Source organism: Rhododendron vialii, chromosome 8a (genome assembly GCF_030253575.1).
Source record: "Rhododendron vialii isolate Sample 1 chromosome 8a, ASM3025357v1".
In the NCBI taxonomy this organism is placed as follows: Eukaryota; Viridiplantae; Streptophyta; class Magnoliopsida; order Ericales; family Ericaceae; genus Rhododendron; species Rhododendron vialii.
The window spans coordinates 2,541,590-2,561,855 of NC_080564.1; the positions used below are offsets into that span (position 1 = coordinate 2,541,590).

At 38.5% G+C, this 20,266-nt stretch overlaps 1 protein-coding gene across 1 annotated transcript; it reads left to right on the forward strand.

The window, feature by feature from the left end:
* Positions 1-15,867: 15,867 nt before the first annotated feature.
* Positions 15,868-19,221, forward strand: LOC131299044 (probable L-type lectin-domain containing receptor kinase S.5). Its single transcript, XM_058324582.1, has 3 exons — positions 15,868-17,033; positions 17,394-17,661; positions 18,091-19,221. The coding sequence occupies exons 1-3, from the start codon at positions 15,996-15,998 to the stop codon at positions 18,927-18,929; spliced, it is 2,145 nt and encodes a 714-aa protein (XP_058180565.1). The 5' UTR covers positions 15,868-15,995; the 3' UTR covers positions 18,930-19,221.
* The last annotated feature ends 1,045 nt before the right edge of the window (positions 19,222-20,266 follow it).

Here is a 20,266-nt window from a genome sequence, read left to right on the forward strand (position 1 = left end):
AAGCGACTACTGTAGTCTTGTTAGTGGTTATCATCTTCGAGATCGTTTTAATTAGGTGAAAAGAATTTTAAAAATTACACACTGAAGTACGTTTTTTATTGTAAAAAAATTACATGTATTTTGTTAAAGGATTAAAATTAGAAAATGAATGTATTACATAGCTAGACAGTAGACAGACACAAAAGACTCTTCACTTGTATTGGACACCCCGACAAGGTTATCGTGCATGGGGAGACTACACTTGTATCTGTGTGGAATGTGAATGTCCTCATGAGCATCGCAAATGCATGTGATCGAACCATTTTCGGGAACTTTTAAAAATTACGAACATACAAGCAAATCTATAGGAAAGAGAATAAATTATATACACCGGCGGGATAAACATTTGTTTCCTCCAAATCAACTACATTGTGCCATGTCGTCAAAACAATGGTTCAAATTAATAGAACATCGAGATGTCGTGCAACATATTTGATATGGAGCAAACAAATGTTTACACCGTTGGTCTAAATAATTTAATCTCTATAGGAATTTAATTTCCTACACCCCTTAATTGTTGTAAACATTTTTTTTTTGTCTTTTAGAGGATAATTAAATAGATCTTGAAATTTGTAAAAAGTGTGTGCATTCAGGGACTGTTTCGTAAATTCACCCACTATAAGACGAAAAAAGAATTGTTTGCATCAATTAGACGAGTGTAGAAATCAATTTCCAATCTATATATCATAAGAGTGGAATGTGGTGACATGTTTCATGCTTATGTAAATCTTTACCCAAAAAAGTGTTATCTATAGCATTTTAAAATTTGAAATTTGCATGGAAATTGTTTACTAACTTTTATACAATCGTAGTAATGAAGCATTCCTAAATTATGGATAACATATAAAATCTTAAATTTTTTTTTATTGATTATGAGATTTTAAATGTTTCACCATTCTCTTCAGAGAGATTGAGAGTTAGGTTCCTCTCTCTACTCTTTGCTTGTTTGTTATTCTCTTCCCAATCAGCTTTTCATAATTTGTTGTATGAAATGGGCTACTTAATATTTACACAGGGAAAATGTAATTGTTCAAAATATTTTATTTAGGGTCTTCATAAAAAATCAGCTTCATCCAATATCATTAAGGGCGTTTACAAAATGTTCATATTTGCTAGCCTATATTCTAAAGTAAAATTGGACGTTTATGAAATGTCCATATTTGCACCTCTGCAGTCCCGGCAGACAAGCCAAATTCTTCTACGAAGAGTGCAGCAAGTGAAAAGAAATAGTTTTCTTTCTCTTTTTGTTATGGTGCAAATCTGTAATTCTTTTGTAGTTCTGGGTTGAGTTGTATACCGTTGAGAAGTTAGTTGCCCAGGTCATCTATCTGTGTTCTCTGAGTTTTGTCCAATGAGAGTGATGTAGGACAAAAATGGAGAGTTTTTGTATTTTATTTTTATTGTTTTAGAATAAGAATTTGACTAGGAATATTTTCGTTTATGTTAGAATTATTAACTTTCCGTATTCAGTTTGATTTTGATTTCTGCCTTTATTAGGATTCTTGGTCTACAAGAATTAGGATTTTATTTTAATTAATTAGGAAATATCTTTTATTTAATGCCGCTTGTTTTGGCATGATTTATTATTTCTTTTACAGTAGGATTTCTAGGGTTATGGTCTTATAAAAAGGGCTGTAACCTATTCAATTATTCAACTTTTAAACTTTTATCAATAATATTGCAGAGATTCTCTCTCTTTTTCTTGTACGCAAGATTTGCTCGTTGCGACGAGTTGTTTATCTCGTTTGGACTAGTACGCTAACTAGTCTCTCGTGAATTCCGCCGCGTCAAGTGGTATCAGAGCAAGGCTTTGCCTGGTTCGATGTCACCAAACAAAGTTGAAGACACACCCATTGACGTTGGTCGTGGGCTTACTGACCTAAGGAAGATGATGGAGGATACCCGAACACAATTGCAGGATCGAAGCATTCAGTTAGCCGAAATCCGTCAAGATACTCGCACTCAGTTCGCAGAGATCCGTGATTTACTGCATGGGTTGACTCTACAAATTCGCCAAAGGCCAGAAAGGGTTGAGAAGGATCGCGCGTTGGGATTTGCCCATCGCCAACCTCCTAACAAGAATAGGAACCGCGTTGAGGGATTTGCCTGCAACCAACCTATTCACCAAAACGTCTCCGGAGGATATTCTTATTATCACTACGATAGTAGGAATGAATTTGAAGGCGAGTTATTCGAGGGCCATGAAGATTATCAGTCGATAAAGCGACAAGCAAATTTCAGGTATTACAATAAGTTGCCAAAATTTAGTGGTCTTGAATTTTTTGAAGATCGTTTGGATTGGATATTGGACATTGATGATTTTTTTGAGTATACGAAAACTCCTTCCTTAACTTGAAATAAAACTTCAAGAAAAAGTGTACTTGCAAAGATTGTTTCTCAGCATGCTTTAACTTGTTGACAAAATTCACTAGATGAATGTTGAGAACCCAATCAAATTGCTGCACTCCAAGAAAATCAACTAGAACCTTATGCTGAAGTTGCTGATTCTCTAGACTTTGATTTATTATAGAGTTGGTTGGCACTCCTTTGTTAGAAAATCGGATTTCAGCAACAGCCATATTTTCTTGTAGTGTTGTAGTCAACTCCATTGTGGGTGATTCATCAAGCCCAAACGCACAAACCTCCAATGCAATATTATTTTGGTCCTCCGCAGCCTCATCTGAAATAATTTCAATATTCTCTTGCACACAAGTATTGATGCCAATTTCATCTTGATCATGAACTTCAATCTTGCATTCCTCTTTTTTGCTAATATAAAGGTCAACTTTCTCTTTATCATCAGTTTCATTGTACCCATAATGATTGCATTCTACATTGACCTCCATTGTTTCTTCGATATTAGGTTCAACAAATATCACCTTCTCTAGTTTAACTCGAGCTCCTTCCTCTTCGGCAATCTCATATCCATCAATACAATTAAGAAGTGTCGAACTTGAAGTTGAAAGAGCATGGCTAGTTTGTTGACTTTCAGAAATTGCTTGGTATTTACTCAAATAACTCGTAACTCTTTGTGAAAAATATTGCAAATCAAAAGTACCTCGGAACATTTGTTTTGACTCAAGTTTTCTTCGGTATTCTTGATACAATTCCTGTCCATGATTTGATTGAAGAAATCTATCACTCATCAATCGTCTCATCCTGGGCCATGTCCTAATGGGTTGTTTATATTGTCGCAATCTATTGGACTGCAATCGTTCCCACCACGTAGAAACATAGCCATATAATTTACGAGCCGCATATTTGACCTCATTCTCTTCAGGAATATCCGTGTAGAACTCAAAGAATTTATCTACTTTACGAAACCAATAAATAAAATTTTCAAGATGGCAATACCCATGAAAAGTAGGAATTATTGGTTCTACCTGAAAAGTTAAAAAGTCGCCATCTGTGCGATAAAATCCTTCGGACCTTGAATGTCGCTTCTTCGACTGATATCCATAATAATCATCAGGTAACTCATCTTCAGATCCATCCTCACTATCAAGTTGATAATAAGAATATCTTCCGGAGACGTTTTGGTTAATAGGCTGGTTGTGGGCAAATCCCCCAACGCAGTTCCTATCAACTTTGTATTTAACAGATTGACCATGGGCAAATTTCAGGTATTACAATAAGTTGCCAAAATTTAGTGGTCTTGAATTTTTTGAAGATCGTTTGGATTGGATATTGGACATTGATGATTTTTTTGAGTATACGAAAACTCCTTTTGAACAAAGGTGGAGGTTTTTATTATTGAAGCTTACGGGCCCGGCGCTACAATGGTGGTTAAAATTACAATCGTCAAGAGATCGATTGGGCAAGCGTCGAATTCATGCATGGTCGAGAATTAAAAGACTTTTGGTGGAGAGATTTTTGCCCTGGAACTATGAGGAATTACTGAAGGAAAAATATGGGCCAAAGCAACATAATACAACCATTATTGTCAAAGATGTTGAAGAAGTTGCAAAAGAGGAGGGAGATCGGATTGAACTTGGTGACGAAGAAGAAACTGGCGATGAAGAAGTTGGTGGCAAAGAGGAATGTTTGAGTGCCCCTATGCTCGAACATCGGTTGGATTTAGATGGAGGTGCAACCAATGAGGTAATTGCAAGCAAGGATGAAAATATCGCAACATTGTATCAAGTACGAGAACCAAAGGAAGAGGAAAGTCATAAATCAGGACCTATAATTTCTCGACATGATGATGTCTTCCCTAATATTGAGCCTTGTGAGCCACACGGAAGTATGAGTGGTCCCAATGGTGAATTTGGTACAAGATCTCTTAATGCTACATCATTCATACATGATGTACCAATTAATTCTGCGATGGATCAACATAAAGAGAAATTGGAATTTCTGCATGACGTTCAATTTATTGATTTTCTTGGGTTGGAGCAGTTTGAGTTTTCACTCAATTCTCGTATTGTGAAAATTGTCAATCAATTGAAGTGTGCAGAAAAACTATCTTGGCAAGTGTATTTTTATTGGAAGACGAGTGAGAAGTTGAAGTATTCCAAATATTTATTTATTTGGAAAGGCAGATGGCAAGTTTCTAATGAGAACTCGAGGGCGAGTTCTTTTGAAGAAAAGGAGACTGATGTAGGACAAAAATGGAGAGTTTTTGTATTTTATTTTTATTGTTTTAGAATAAGAATTTGACTAGGAATATTTTCGTTTATGTTAGAATTATTAACTTTCCGTATTCAGTTTGATTTTGATTTCTGCCTTTATTAGGATTCTTGGTCTACAAGAATTAGGATTTTATTTTAATTAATTAGGAAATATCTTTTATTTAATGCCGCTTGTTTTGGCATGATTTATTATTTCTTTTACAGTAGGATTTCTAGAGTTATGGTCTTATAAAAAGGGCTGTAACCTATTCAATTATTCAACTTTTAAACTTTTATCAATAATATTGCAGAGATTCTCTCTCTTTTTCTTGTGCGCAAGATTTGCTCGTTGCGACGAGTTGTTTATCTCGTTTGGACTAGTACGCTAACTAGTCTCTCGTGAATTCCGCCGCGTCAGAGAGTGACTCAATTCCAGAGTATATAAGGGTATGTTTCTTCTCTCTCTGTATGGTAGAACAACAGAATGATAATGAGACTAATTTCTACTTTCTCTCTCTGAGAGTTTCATCTTCTCGAATTTTGTCAGATCTTTTACATAAACAACCTACGTACTCAGCAAGTTCTATTATGACTAGTTCGAAATATTGAGGTGAGTACATAGCGAAACCCAGAAAACCATCCCTACTAATAATCCAGTTGTGCTACAATGTGAGCGGGTCTTGCACTTAATGGGTGAGGATTTTTGTGATTGTGTATGCAAGTATGCAAGTGCTTGTGGTTGTAGACTTATTGCAAATAATATAGTCGAGAGTTAAATAGGACAAATAACATTAGAATGAAGGTATATACGTACATACTGAGTCCTTCTTCATTGGTGCTCGGGCCACCATTTGGAATTGCTTAGGCCAATGTCAATGTTCACCCTTGAAATTGATTTATGTTGGAATTTTGAGTGCTCTTTTTATGCTAAAAAAATTGTGTGAATTTCCGTAGTGAACTAAAACTGAGAGATGGAGAGAATACTAAAACTGAGAGATGGAGAGAATACGTAGGTAGACAGACAAAACGATGCTACAAATAGAGAAAATTGGAATGAATAGAACCATCCTTAGTTGTAACGGCCGGACACATACCCTGTGAATGGAATGGCTATATATACAACTGTGTCCGGATCCTCTCACGCTTATTGACAATTATGTGTTCCGAATCTCCTACGAAACATGTAGTTGAGTTATTGGGAGAATGAACAGATAAGCCCCTCGCTCCGTAGTTATATCCTTTGCAGGGGTGCGGGAATCAAATTAGGTCGCAAGGATCCAAACCCAATCGGTTTGGGACTCTTTCTTCTACCAATTATGCCACATTTAATTCCTACTGTAGCATATGTCATGTTCGTACCTCCTGATTCACTCTCATCAACTACAGTGGCGGCGGCGATTTGGATTCTTCAGCACATGGCAAAGGGGATCGCGATTTCCGGCCTAAAAACTTATTGTTCTCCCGTGATTCCTACTTTTGTGTTAAGTGCTTTAATCTGACTGTTTCTGTCACTGTTTTTTCTTTGTTTAATACTTCAATTCACCCGAAACATTCTCTTTTTGTTTCTACATGTTTGTTACTTTATGAGCAAGCTATCTTTTGAGTGCAAGGGCTTCGTTCGATTTGGCTTTCTAGACAGTTTTTCTGAAATTTTGTTTTGAAGTTAAAATTACTATTCTGATTGTTACTCTATATGCCTAACAGTGTTTCCCCCTGTTTTTTCTTTTGAAACTCTTTTGTTCTGCATGGTTTAGTTATCGGTGAAGGTCCACCAGATGAGTGTGCTCTAAAAAAGTCCCAATACTTAAACCTTTAATGGTGTACAATTCAAATTGACGCAGTTAAATGGGGATAGATGATTGAATGAGGGAAAAGGGAAAGAGATACTGGAGTCATAAAAATTGGCACCTATTCGCTGAAACGGCTCGTGCTTTGCGTGTTGGACTCTGACTTCAACGCATGACTCGGAGATTTTGGCCTCGCCCTGAACAAGGAGAAGACCTCATGCACGGAGGCTGGAAGCGTGGCTGGCACAGTGGGTTACATTGCGCCTGAATGCTTCCTAACAGGCGAGGCCACCAAGCATCCTGACCTCTATGTATTTGGTGTAGTTTTGTTGGAAATAGTTTGTGGCTTTGCGACCTTGAACAAGGATCGATGAGTTCCACTTCTAGGTCGATTGGCTCTGGTCCTTGCACAGTTGCGCCAAGGCCGGATATTAATTAGATGTTGTTGAAGTGTGGCTCGGAGATGAGTACATTGTTGGGGAAGCTCAAAAAGTCCTGATTTTGTCTCCTTCAATAGAAGACGAAAGGCCTAAAACTCAGGCAATTGTTCAGAGATAATATCCGGTTTAGTTCTGAAAAATCCTAGCTCGCTTAGGAATATAAATATTTGCCATGTTTTAAACTTTTTCAATACCAACCCACAATCAATATATAAACCCAATCAATCACCAGAAAGCAATAAACATAAGAACACCAAGATATACGTAAAAAACCCTAAACGGGAAAAAATCACGGGAATGAATCAAACACTATAAACATTGTGTAGTTACAAATAATCTTATCCTATGATTTGATTCCTCACAATCGAGCCTAAGACCTACTTGCCGAATCCAAATTTACCACACCCAGTGCTTGACCGCCTCTACCTTGAATCCACAAGCCTTCTGTTTGCCTCCGAGAATCCACCGAAGGACTTTAACTTGTTTAGGAATCCTCCTAGAGTTTTTCTCAAATAAATCGAAGAAGATACTGAAATCTCTTGAAGATGTCTTGTATGCTCAATGATCCATCGATCCAATTTTACTCCAAGATACACAAGCAAAAAGGGGGCAAATTGAGTACGAGGACATACTATAAGGGTTTTTGCTATAATAAGGACATAAATATTTTCCTGTAAAGTCTAAAAGACATTCTGCCTAGAATTTGGGGAATTTAGAGGCCAGCTCCAAAAAGTAGGCTAGGACTTAATTTAGTCCTGACAAAAATATTCATTCTTTATTTCAGTCATTTTTCTTGATTTTTCATGCATTTTTACTATTTTACCTATTTTTCTTAACTTTTACATGTCCATTTTTAGTAAAATTTATATTTTTAGAATCAACTCCTGATCCATATTATTTCGGACAAAAATACCTTTGGCTATGTGAACTGGTTATGAGAACTGTCAATTCTCATAACCAGTTAACGTAATATTTTGAACAAAAATATCCCTACCAGTTCACATAGCCCGAGTTAACATATTATTTTGGACAAAAATATCCCTGAACTATAGCTATGAGAATTGAGGCTATGAGAACTAATTTTTAGAATCAATTCCTGAATCATATTATTTTGAACAAAAATATCCTTGGCTATGAGAATTGTCAAATATCATAGTCAGTTCTATGAGAACTGGCTATGTGAATTGCCAATTCTCATAGTCAGTTCTATGTGAATTGGCTATAAGAAGTGATGTTCTCATAGAGAACTAGCTTTGCGAACTGGTTATAAGAACTGAACTATGTGAACTATGTGAATTGAAAAATGCACAGTTCACATAGTCTTATCACATACTAAAATACACAGTTCTCATAAAAAATATATAGTTTTCATAGAAAATACACGGTTCTAATAGACAATTCTCATGGACAATACACAGTAGACCGAGGGCTTCCATGGCAGAAAGGCGGGGCCGTCGATGCCGATAAGGTGGTCCTCCATGGCGGCAGATCCAGCGGAGTTACCGAGAGGGCTTCCATGGCCGTCGTGTGTGCGGTTAGAGATCTGGACAGAGAGACAGTAGACCGAGGTGGAGCTCGTCGTCTCTAGAGGATGGCCGGAGAGAGAGAGAGATGACAAAGGATGGCCGTAGTTGTAGTCGTCGCGGTCCGCGGGTTGTAAGGAAGAAGCACGAGCAGTGATTTTGGGGTAAAATAGTCCATCACTCAGCATAACCAAGCCTATTAGGTTTGGGAAAATATTTCAGGGTTGGGTTCAAAACGAACCTAAAAAGGAGGACCGGCCTCTAATTTTCTATTTACAAAAAAAACCCCTCCCAAGGTTGACTGGCATTAAAAGTGTCTAAAACCTTAGGGTACCCTATGAAAGTGTAATAAGATCGAAAAACATGAAATATATATATTTTGTGTTAGCCAAACAAGACACTTGTCTCTTTTAAGACAATTTAAATGAAAGAGATATTTTTTGTGTTAGCCAAACAAAGCTCTTGTCTCATGAAAGGCAATTTTGTTTTTTCACGAATTCTAGACTCTAAAATATTTTTTACTAATGAACTCTACACCATACATCATAGAATTAAGCTTGACTAAAGCTGTTATGGGATTGTCCATTTGTATTCACAAATGATATGAAGTTCCTGTGTGTATTTCCTTGAAATCCAAGCCTCACAGCCTCGTATGTATATAGCCTCCTTGATTTTCAAATGGTGTATTCCATAAAGTTGCTATATACCGAAAGGAAATTGATATTCATGCTTTTTTTTATTTATTGTAGGTGTTCCACTTTGTTCATGAAGTTAGTAGTAACTTCACGTTGAAAGTGGAGCGCTTGTATCAAAGAAGGAAGCACGAATATCAATTCCCATACCGAAAACACGATTTCCTTGATTTTACTTTCCTTTCGCTAAGAGTCAAAACCCTTGATTGTATATCTCTCAATTACACAATATTGATTTCCTTCCTCTTCCTAAACAGACACTCTAAAAATAATCTATATTATAAAATAGAGCGGCTTTTTGTCTACTTATATAAACATGAGCATCCTTATAACCATTGGATCTCAATTTCAAAAGGTTATGGCCGTTGGATTGAATCATTGATTCCAACTTATTTTCCACACCTATCCCAGCAGTTTTTCTCTTCTCCATCGTGTCTCCTCCTCTTCTCCATTGTGTTTCCTCTCTTCTCTCCTCTCCTCCTCCATAGTTACTCTCTCTCTCTCTCTCTCTCTCTCTCTCTCTCTCTCTTTCTCTCTCTCTCTCTGTCTCTCTCTCTCTCTCTCTCTCTCTCTCTCTCTCTCCGCAGAATCCACTTCTCGGTGCTTCAGAAAAAAGAAAAAAAAACAGCGCCCACAAAACTCCTCCACCAATCAGCCATCCACAAAATCGATTTAGTTCTCCATTTCCGGTACGATTCCCATCATCCTTAGGTCTTCTTGCAGAAAAAATAATGTGGCCTAAATTGCTATTTAGGATGAGGATTTTTTTGATGGGAGTCTTACGGGGGAAAAAATTGTTGTTTAGGATGGGAATTTTTTTGCTGTTTAGGATAGGAATTTTTTTATCTATATATTTTGTTATTTGTCTTTCAAAGATACTAACTTTGTATTTGTTAAAATGCATATTTGACAGTGAAAATAGTGGAGAGTGAATTAATTCTTTATGCCCACTTTTGTGTAGCTCTCTTAATTTTTGGATAGACTTTGTGATCCGATATTGCGAGGACAGGCGACATGACAGTAACAACATGTGGAGACATGTCTGGGGAAATACTGGAGACACGGCAAAGCGAATTTAACACTTTTTAAAAATAATTCCAATTGAGAGTTTATTTGTTGTGGATTTTGTTCCTCTTTCGTTTTAATGGTATTGTTTGATCAAATCAAATCATGTTAGGACCAGCACATCCTTTTCCTTGGGTAACAATGTGATCAAATCATTACAGGACCAACACATTCCTTTCCCTCGCTCTCTCCCCTATCACCAAGCGTATGACCGAAACATATTGTATCGTGCCTTCAGGCACGGGCATGCACTAGTAGAAAATAAAATACAACTCGATAATTGGGGATACAAATAAATGTGTATTTTGTAAATGAAATTGCCAACCAAATTGGATGCAGCTTTTTCGGACTAACAAGTTCCAGTGCCTTACGTGCCGCCATTCAAACCAACCTTCGTATTCGGGTGCCTTATGTGGAAGAAGGTGAAATCAACAGCTTGTTAGCACGACGTAGACAAAGTCCTTTCCAATGACCCATTTGGGATGAGGGCTTCACTCCGCAATGCCCCTCGCTCTGTGGTTGTTTCCTTTCCAGTTTTGGCTAAATCAAAATTCTCTTACGAAGACTCAAAACCTAATTGGTTTGGACTGTGTCTTTTCACTTGTAGGCCACATTTAATTTAAACCTGTAACGCCCCGAATTTTGGGTACGTTAAATAAGTAATTTTATTGAAAATAAACTGAGTCAAGCTCTTTATTACAACAGAAACTTAAAAGGAGTACTTTTATTACAAACGGAAGGGAACTAAGGTTCCTAACTACAGCTCCGCCTGCTCCTCCATCTGAGCCAGCTCTTCAGCTCCAAAGGCCTCCAAGGTGTACGGCTCACCTTGATCATCTACAAAGTCTGACACATTATACCAGCGTCGCCACCGATATAATATGTCAGGGTCACCAAAAAGGCAACACCGTGAGCTACGAAAGCTCAATAGAAAAATCCTTACCCACCTATCTTAACTTACAAACAATAAGACATCGATTTCCACATGATACGTGTATACTCAATTACAAAAGACAATATCAATCACGCATCCGCAAACGCTATATAACTACCGTTGGTGTCCAAGATTTCCGTGTTTCTCCTACGCGACTCATCGTAGACCGTGTCAACATTTTCATTTACAAAACAACCTTTCAAAATCATTTGTTTAACTCACACAATTTGCATTGGCTCCGTACCGCGGATAACCAAGCTACACACCCAACCTCGGTTCCGCCGCACCGGGTTCCCGAGTATCCTCACAATGGTTCCGCCGCGCCGGGTTCCCATTGGCACACAATTGCATTGGCTCCTCTCTGCGGATAACCAAGCCATATCTCACCATGGTTCCGCCGGTCCGGGTTCCCATGGGAACGCACACAACCTCACAATGGTTCCGTTGATCCGGAATCCCATTGGAACACACACAACCTCACAATGGTTCCGCTTTTCCCGGATTCCCATTGGAACACACACAAAACACACACCACACAATGGGCTACTACGTCCGGCCACATTGCGGTTTCCAAAACATTTCATACCCTTCAAAACACTCCTTTTCATAAACCACACCCTAGGTGTCATGTTTCTACTTTCTTGATTTCCGTGTCTCGTTTCTCATGCATAGACTCCGCGGTGGGACTTTTCACATACGATATCATTCATTGTAATATTCAATCTAACAAGATCATACATTTCAAACTACTTGACATGCTTGAATCACTTAATAACGAACAACATGCATTTCATATGTTTCCAACAAAAGATAACATTATCTACTTTAAATAAAATGATTAAAGATACTTCCAAATGAACTTATGTTTGGGTACAAGACTATACTTGGGAAGGTAGGTAAAGATAACTACTTGGGATGGAAGTTAAGGAGATCCTACCGTGCTTCTTAGCGGTAGTAGTCGGTTATGAAGATTCGGTCGTCGATTTTGGATTTCGGCGGCGTAACGGCGTCGGTTTGCTTCGAAAGGAAAAGAGTTGTACTTTCTTTTCCTAGAAACAACTTTCTAACTTAACTAAGCTACTTTAAAAGATCTAAAGGTGGTTTTGGAAGGTGGTTTAGTGGTTTCTCTCAAGAACACTCAAGAACACAAGAAAACAAGAACTTTGGAAGCAAGAACTCTTAGAATTTCTAGAGAGAAGGAAGAGCAATGGTTGAAGGTGTGAGTTTAAGCTTGGAAAGGCTTGCTATTTATAGGCCAAGGCTCCTCCTCTCCCTCTCTCAACCGAATCTCTCTCTCTCTCTCTCTCTCTCTCTCTCTACATCTTTGATTTCTTTCACTTGTCATGCTTGATAGAAAGCTTGATGGGTTAGGCCATGGGGCTATCTAGGCTTGCATGGCTAATCTTAGTACCTTGGATGGGATTTTTGAAAGATATGTTGAAAGATTTGGAGACAATGGTACAAGATTCTTGTGTTAAACAAATGAAAGATGTACAAAGGAGGACAATGGAGTTAAGATTTGGCTAGGAAGAATAACCACAAAAGATTTGAAGTACATGGGAGATCAATGTCAAGGCTCACACATCAAATCCTTCTTCTTTCTCCTCCTCTCTCTCTCCCTCTCTCTCCCTCTCGGCTCCTCTCTCCTCTCTCCCTCTCTTACGGCCTCTCTCTCTCCCTCTCTCTCTCATGGTACATACACACACACACACACACACACATATATATATATATATATGTACTTACTAGTTCAAAAAAAAAAAATAATAATAATGGGTACTTTGGTACTTTAAAATCCAAAATGACTAAAGGGTCAAGATTTTCCCCAATAAACTAACAAATGGGTACATGAGTACTAAGGCAATTACATCATCCAAGTACTTATATACATATATACATATGTACTAATGTACCCTAGGGTTAAAAGGGTCAAGTTTCTCCCAATAAACAATTAAAAGGTACTAGTACTTTAATTAATATACTAATGTACTTTTGTACTCCCGGGAATCTTAACAAAATATTATTTTAATGTGTTAAGTACTTAGTTGGAAGATGAACCTATTACCCAATGGATAATAATTTCTCTAACGGTTATCGTCCAATGGACAATAAGGTACGAGTACTTTAAATCATAATTTAAGTCTTTTAAAAGACTACATGTCCTTTTGAAATTTACCCATGTGTTTATATATATGTACTTAGCCAAATATAATAAAGAAAAATCTTTTGTCCAATGGGTAAAGACTACCCTAACGGTTATTGTCCAATGGACCATAGCTACTAGGGTACTTTTTATAGTAAAATATTCAAAAAGTACTTTTAAAGTAATTATAAAAGTCTACTTCCAAAAGATTATAGTACTTTGTTCAAATCTTTCAAAAATCCTTTTATTATAAAGAATTGGGTTTCTATTATCCAATGGATAATAGTTCCCCTAACATTTATCGTCCAAAGGATAAAGAATAAAATCAAACAATAAAAGAAATAATTAAACAATTTCTAGTCTAGGGTTTGAAAAGGTTCAAAAGGTTCAAGATGGGCAAAACGGTCCATCTATGGTTAGGAAAAAGTAACTAGGTGACTTTTTAGTTTGGTTTCTCTAACAAGCCGGTTAGAAGCTAACTAGACTTGCTAAGTAGGGCTTAAGAGTCAAGAAACGATCTTTGAAGGGCTAATGTGTAATTACGACAAGTTATGGAAATTTAAAAGGAAATATTAAAAGCAATCTAAGTAATAAAAAGAAAAATTCAAATATTTAACGAAATTTTTATTTACCAAAATTCAGGAGCGTTACAAAACCAGTCATTTCTCCTCTTATGCACATTTAACGCAGACGAGTGCTACTAACCCCTAACCTCTCTATCCAACCAACCAGTGGTCAAATAAGGACAGGGCCTCTTTTAATAGGGAGGTGAGTATGGTTTGTTTTTTTTTTTAATAGTCCCACGCCCGAGTAGTTGATTCTCCCCTCACCTTAACCCCTCCAAAAAAAAAAAGCGTACATAAAAGGCAGCTGTACAGACCAAAAAACAAGCGACAAGGGCCTATGCCGTTGATAGACGCTTTTCCGTTGCCTATTTAGACAGGCTGATAATAATAACACCAAGATCACCACGGATTTGTTAAAGAGGGAAAGCCCCTGATATAGTCCTTCTACATGCAACAAGTCTTTTATATGCACTGCAAATTTTGACATTACGGAAAACAGTTTTGGTATTAACAGCACACAATGACTTGGTAAAGTGATTTTGACATTAATGGGTTAACTTGCCGTTAAAAGTGAAATTTCACGGTAACTATCAAACAGAGCTTTCCTCTTCTGAATACAATCCCATAGCTTGAATGGCCGACTCAGAAACACAGAAACGCTAGCTCTATGTGACTGATATTTGAGGTTGAATTCCTCTTGGGCTGAATCGGCTGTGATTTGAAGTCCTTGATTAACAATGGGATGTTCCACTCCAAATATGCTGCAGTAAGTTTGATTGAAGGGTCCGTATGAAGAAATTCATAAACCTAACACTATTGAAGAAGAAAAGGAAGAACAAAAGAAAACAAGAAGATCTCTCTCTCTCTCTCTCTCTCTCTCTCTCTCTCTCTCTCTCTCTCTCACACACACACACACACACACACACACAAATTGAAATGTTCTCTGTGACTCTCATCGTGTTACAGATTCCTTAATACACTTCACAACTTCATTAGGCCTAACTGATCTAACCAAGATTCCAATCCCATCCAGTGTGAGCGATGGCCAATATGGGTATATCACCGATCAAAAGAAAAGAAGAAAAAAAGAAAAGACAAGGCAACGTGGGAATACCGGAATAGAACCAGGAATGGTCAAATGGTGAGAAAATAAAATGGAGAAGTCTTTTATTGCACGAAGGGGAGGGGGGGACGGTGGCGGGGGGAGGGGGTTTGAATCTTCCAAAGCAGGGCCATTGATCTTGGACTGTAAATTGAGGTATTGCTCGGAATTTGCCTCTAAAGTTGGTTGGACTATAAGTACTTCTTTTCAATTGTGTTCATAATTTTCTCCCATCGAAATGGTTGGTAAAATGAAACAATCCTAAGGAAAAGTCCACGTGCATCTTGTTTGGATTTGATCCAGCATTTTTTTACCACTTATTTCTCAAAATAATTCAACTTATTGTATTTTTCTGATAAAAATTGGTTAATTCTCAAAATACTAGGGTAAAAGTACAAATTTTTTACTTTTTCGATTTCTCTCGTCGAGACGAATCAATAATTTACAAAAATTTGGCACAAAACTAATAAATGTGAAAAAAATTTGAATAGTGACAAACCAACTCATTTCTAGTTAAGTGCAAAAGAACACATTTATTTTGGGTAATTTTTTTTAGGACTTTTAAGCTGAATTTTGACTTTTATTTCAACAAAAGAGAAGTATTTAATACAAGTAAAAAAAAATTATTTAGAAAAATTATTGAAGATGCGTTCCACACTTTCACTTTTTAAAAAAGAAAGTTTTGAAAAAAAGAAGGTAATTTCAAAATCAAAAATCACGTGTTGAAGCAAATAATTTTTCTATAAATATGAATCTTGTTTGATAGATCTCATTGAAATCTTTTAAATTATGCAAAAAAAATTGAAAAATTATTTTTCATTTTCGTTATAATTAAATTTAAAATTACCTTCTTTTTAAAAAAGAAAGTTTTGGAAGAAAGCAAAACGGGGTCGAAATCTAGAAGGACAATGCCACAACAGTGATATAGAAATTGAAAGTTCCGCAAAAGTGAGAGGGAGACTTCACCAAGTCAAGAAATTAAGATTGCTTTAAAAATCCCAGTACATTCGAAATCTTATATCTCTGCCTCACCCAATTCAGTAGTCCCTGTGATCTCCATTTCTGTCCGTGGTTCTCGGCCGTCGTGACACTTCATGGGATCGGCCATGAAGCTTCACATAATCGCTGCCGTGCTCCTCTGTTTCACGGCGGTCACCGCCCAGAACCTTGAGACTTTCAGCGAGACGTACGGACCATTCAATTCTATTTATAATGTTGTATTCGAGTACGGGGGCTCAGCCGAGACCTCCGAGGGCGCTCTCCAATTGACCCCGGTCCTGGGTGTCTACGGCTTCGTGACCTGCTTGGGAAATCAGACGGGACGAATGATGCTGAGAAAACGATTCAAGTTATGGGAACAAGGTTACAAAACCTCCGACAGAGTTGCCTCATTCAACTCCTCCTTCCTCTTCAACATCTACCCGCATTTTATTAACAGTACCCCGGGCGAAGGGCTGGCCTTCGTCCTAGCCCCGGACACGTCCATTCCATCAAACAGTTTCGGCCAATATCTGGGCCTGACCAACGTCGAAACTGACGGCTCCCTCAGAAACCGCTTCGTCGCCATCGAGTTCGACACTGTTAAGCAGGACTTCGATCCGGATGCTAACCATGTGGGACTCAATATAAACGGTATCACATCTACTGTTACTGCCTATTTGACCCCATTGGGAATTGAACTTGCACAGAACGAGACCAACTTGTTCAATGTGTGGGTCCAGTACGATGGGTTCGATAAGGTCATTGAAGTGTACATCGCACCTCAAGCTGGAATTAATGGGGAGACACTCTCCAGGCCTGATACCCCGGTCTTGAAATCTCCTCTTGACTTGAGAGAGATTTTGGATCAGCACTCATACTTTGGTTTCTCGGCATCGACAGGATCTGGTGCGCAACGCAATAGTGTCTTCAGGTGGAACTTGACTGTGGACTCCTATCTGGACGTTGATGCTCCGGCTCTGGCTCCAGGTCAAGCTCCAGGTCCGGCTCCGGCACTGGCTACGGAGGACAAACATCCTCTGTGGGAAAAGATTCTAGTTGGGGTCGGGGTTCCACTGCTTGTGATTGGGGCAGCAGTGACGGGCTATTATTACCTACGTAAGAAGCGATCATTGGCACGATCTAAGTCCAACGTCTTGTTAGAGCATCTCCAATCCACCTCTATTTCTCCAAAATAGAGGATGGATGTAACACATTGAGGGGAGATTTTATAATTTATTTTCTTTTTTCTTCACTTTTTGTAATTTTTGAGAGAATTTTTGAGGAACCCACCGTCCTTTTTAGAGTTTGGTCCTCTAAAAGTAAATTTGGTCCTCAAAAAATGGAGGATCAAAAGTAAATTTGGAGTACAAAATTCCTCCAAAACTCTAAAAAGGATGATGAGTCCCTCAAAGATACTCCCAAAAAGTACAAAAAGTGAAAAAATAAAAAAATAAATTATAAAATCTCCCCTCAATGTGTTACATCCATCTTCTATTTTGGATGGATTGGAGATGCTCTTAGGGGCCTTAAAGAGATTGCCAGGGACCCCGAGGGAGTTCCAATTCAAAGATTTGAAGAAAGCGACCAACAACTTTGACGAGAAGAAAAAGTTGGGCCAGGGTGGTTTCGGTGTAGTGTACCGAGGTTACCTGCACAATGAAAATCTGGAGGTGGCCGTCAAGTGGTTTTCCAGAGAAACTATTAAAGGTCAGAATGACTTCTTGGCAGAGCTCACCATAATCAACCGTCTCCGTCACAAACATCTTGTCCGCCTGCTTGGTAAGTCCTTTCTAAAGTTTACAACTTTATCTTCAATTTGCTTCAGATTTACAATTGCCTGAGAGTACCGTTACATAGTACTCCAGATCACTTCACGACACATTCTTGTAAAGTCTTCCACTAAGTATAAGACCCCACAAGAATATGTTATTATAAAGTGGTCCGGACACGCGGTACTCCCGGATTATTGAATAATTACTCCTACTTTTGTATATATGGTAAGTGTAGTAGTAATTTTGGCATTAGAACCAAAAAAAAAATGTAATTATTATGGCATTAACAGGTAGTTTCGATTGAAATCTTGTGTCAATGTTTGATCTAAGACACTAAATATTGCCTATAACAGATAACAGATAAGGTCTTAGGGATCAATTATCTTGGTTCCAAAAGCTTTATTTTTGAGGAGTACTCTTTCTCTCTATGTGACAGGATGGTCTCACAAGAAAGGTAAGTTGCTACTTGTATACGACTATATGCCCAATGGTAGTCTCGATGCACACCTATTCACCAGAATACTAGACAACAAGCCACTAAGTTGGGATCAACGTTACAATATCGTAGTTGGGGTTGCTTCAGCCCTGCACTATCTCCACAACGAGTACGACCAGAGGGTGGTCCACAGGGACCTCAAGGCCAGCAACATCATGCTGGACTCCGACTTCAATGCCCGACTCGGGGATTTCGGCCTTGCCCGCGCCTTGGACAAGGAGAAGACCTCATACACAGAGGCCGAGGGCGTGGCTGGCACATTGGGCTACATTGCGCCTGAATGCTTCCTAACAAGCAAGGCCACCCAGCAGTCTGACATCTACGCGTTTGGTACAGTCTTGTTGAAAATAGTTTGTGGCTTGCGACCTGGAACAAGGATCAATGAATTCCACTTCTTGGTGGATTGGGTCTGGTCCTTGCACCGAGAAGGCCGAATATTAGATGCTGTAGAAGAACGGCTTGGAGATGAGTACAACATTGAGGAAGCTCAGAAAGTGCTGATTTTGGCTTTGGCATGCTCTCATCCGATAGCAAGCGAAAGGCCTAAAACTCAAGCAATATTTCAAATCGTAACCGGTTCTGTTTCGGTACCTTACGTGCCACCATTCAAACCAACCTTCGGATGGCCGTCGATGCCTGTTCCGGAAGAAGATGATATTAGCAGCCTGACTAGCACTACGGAGACAAAATCCTTTCCAACGACCCGTTTGGGATCCGGCTTCACGCTGCAATGCATCAGCCGAGAGCTCTATGCCATCGACAAATTCAATATTGTGTAGTTTCTTTTGTAAACTAAAACCAAGTCTTCTAATATATTTTTTTTAAAATTCAGCAATGTTATAATCATAATACTGTTTGAATATTATATTCTAGTCAGTATTGTCAACAAATCATGCAACTGAATTTTTCGCACGAGTTTAACAAACTAGTTGAGATGTTTAAGTTACTGGACATATTTTTTAGGATTTATGGACAAATGTACACTTTAAGTTTGAAATTACGTTTCTCATCCAAAAAAAGTATGAGAAATTCACTTTGCAATTAAGATGAAACTAATTCTTTTTTGGGAGATGTTCTTGTTGTGTTGACTGATGAATGATAGAAGTTCGGATCGGGGAGGGATTAGTTGAGTCATTTTTTGTGCATTTTTTTAGTTCCAGCGTGGAAGGCTGGCATGTCTTCAACTAGACCGGAGAGGGATTAGTTGAGCAAGATTAAGTAATTTTTTCGTGCATTTTTTAGTTCCGACGTGGATGGCTTGTCTTCGACTAGACAGGGATTAGACGAGCTGCACACAAATATGCCTTGACACCCCTGACTGCCTCTAGCCCTACAATTCCGCCTTGTGCTTGATTCTCATGGTTACATGCATTATCCCTATCCCCTCTTCACTAAATCTAAGATCTACCCGTCCACAGCTCAAAAAACCAGAACCCATGTCCTTCCACACCATTGGCACGCCTCGCGCGTTGCAACAGAAATTATATACCCAAAATAGAAGGAAGAAGAAACCACCCAGTGATCAAGTGTTTAGGCACGGCACAAAAAGAAAAAAGAAAAAAGTGTGTTGTGCACTGATGTTTGTCGACCCCTTGCTTGTTCTGGGTGGGTACTGTGCCCATTTCACGCATTTGAGCAGTCCATTGTGTTTTTAGACAGCTCGGATTTGGAGAGAGAAAAAGAAGAGAGAAAGTATAAGGATGAGAGGAGAGAGAGAGTTTTAATTCGAGCCGTCTAAAAGTGTATTGAACGGCCCGAATGCGTCGAGCGGACACCATGTGGGATATAACCACGTCCCGGCACTGAAAAATTCTTCCTCGGTTACAATCAACAAATCTTTGATGTAACAACACATGTAAAAACAAAAATGTTGATTGCTATATGGAGTCTCAAGATGCATATTTTGGTTGGGGAAGGCAAAAAGTGTTGTACCGTGCAACGCTCAATCTCACGGTCTAAAAATATTTTGGATTGTCCGGATTTTAAAATAACTCTTTTCTGAGTTAAAATATTTCTTGGAATAGTTCTTTTAAAATCGGGATCATTAATTGTCAAGACGGACGGTCTGAACGAAGCGCTGCACCGTGCAGCACGCCGGTCCCCGTGGTTGGAACAA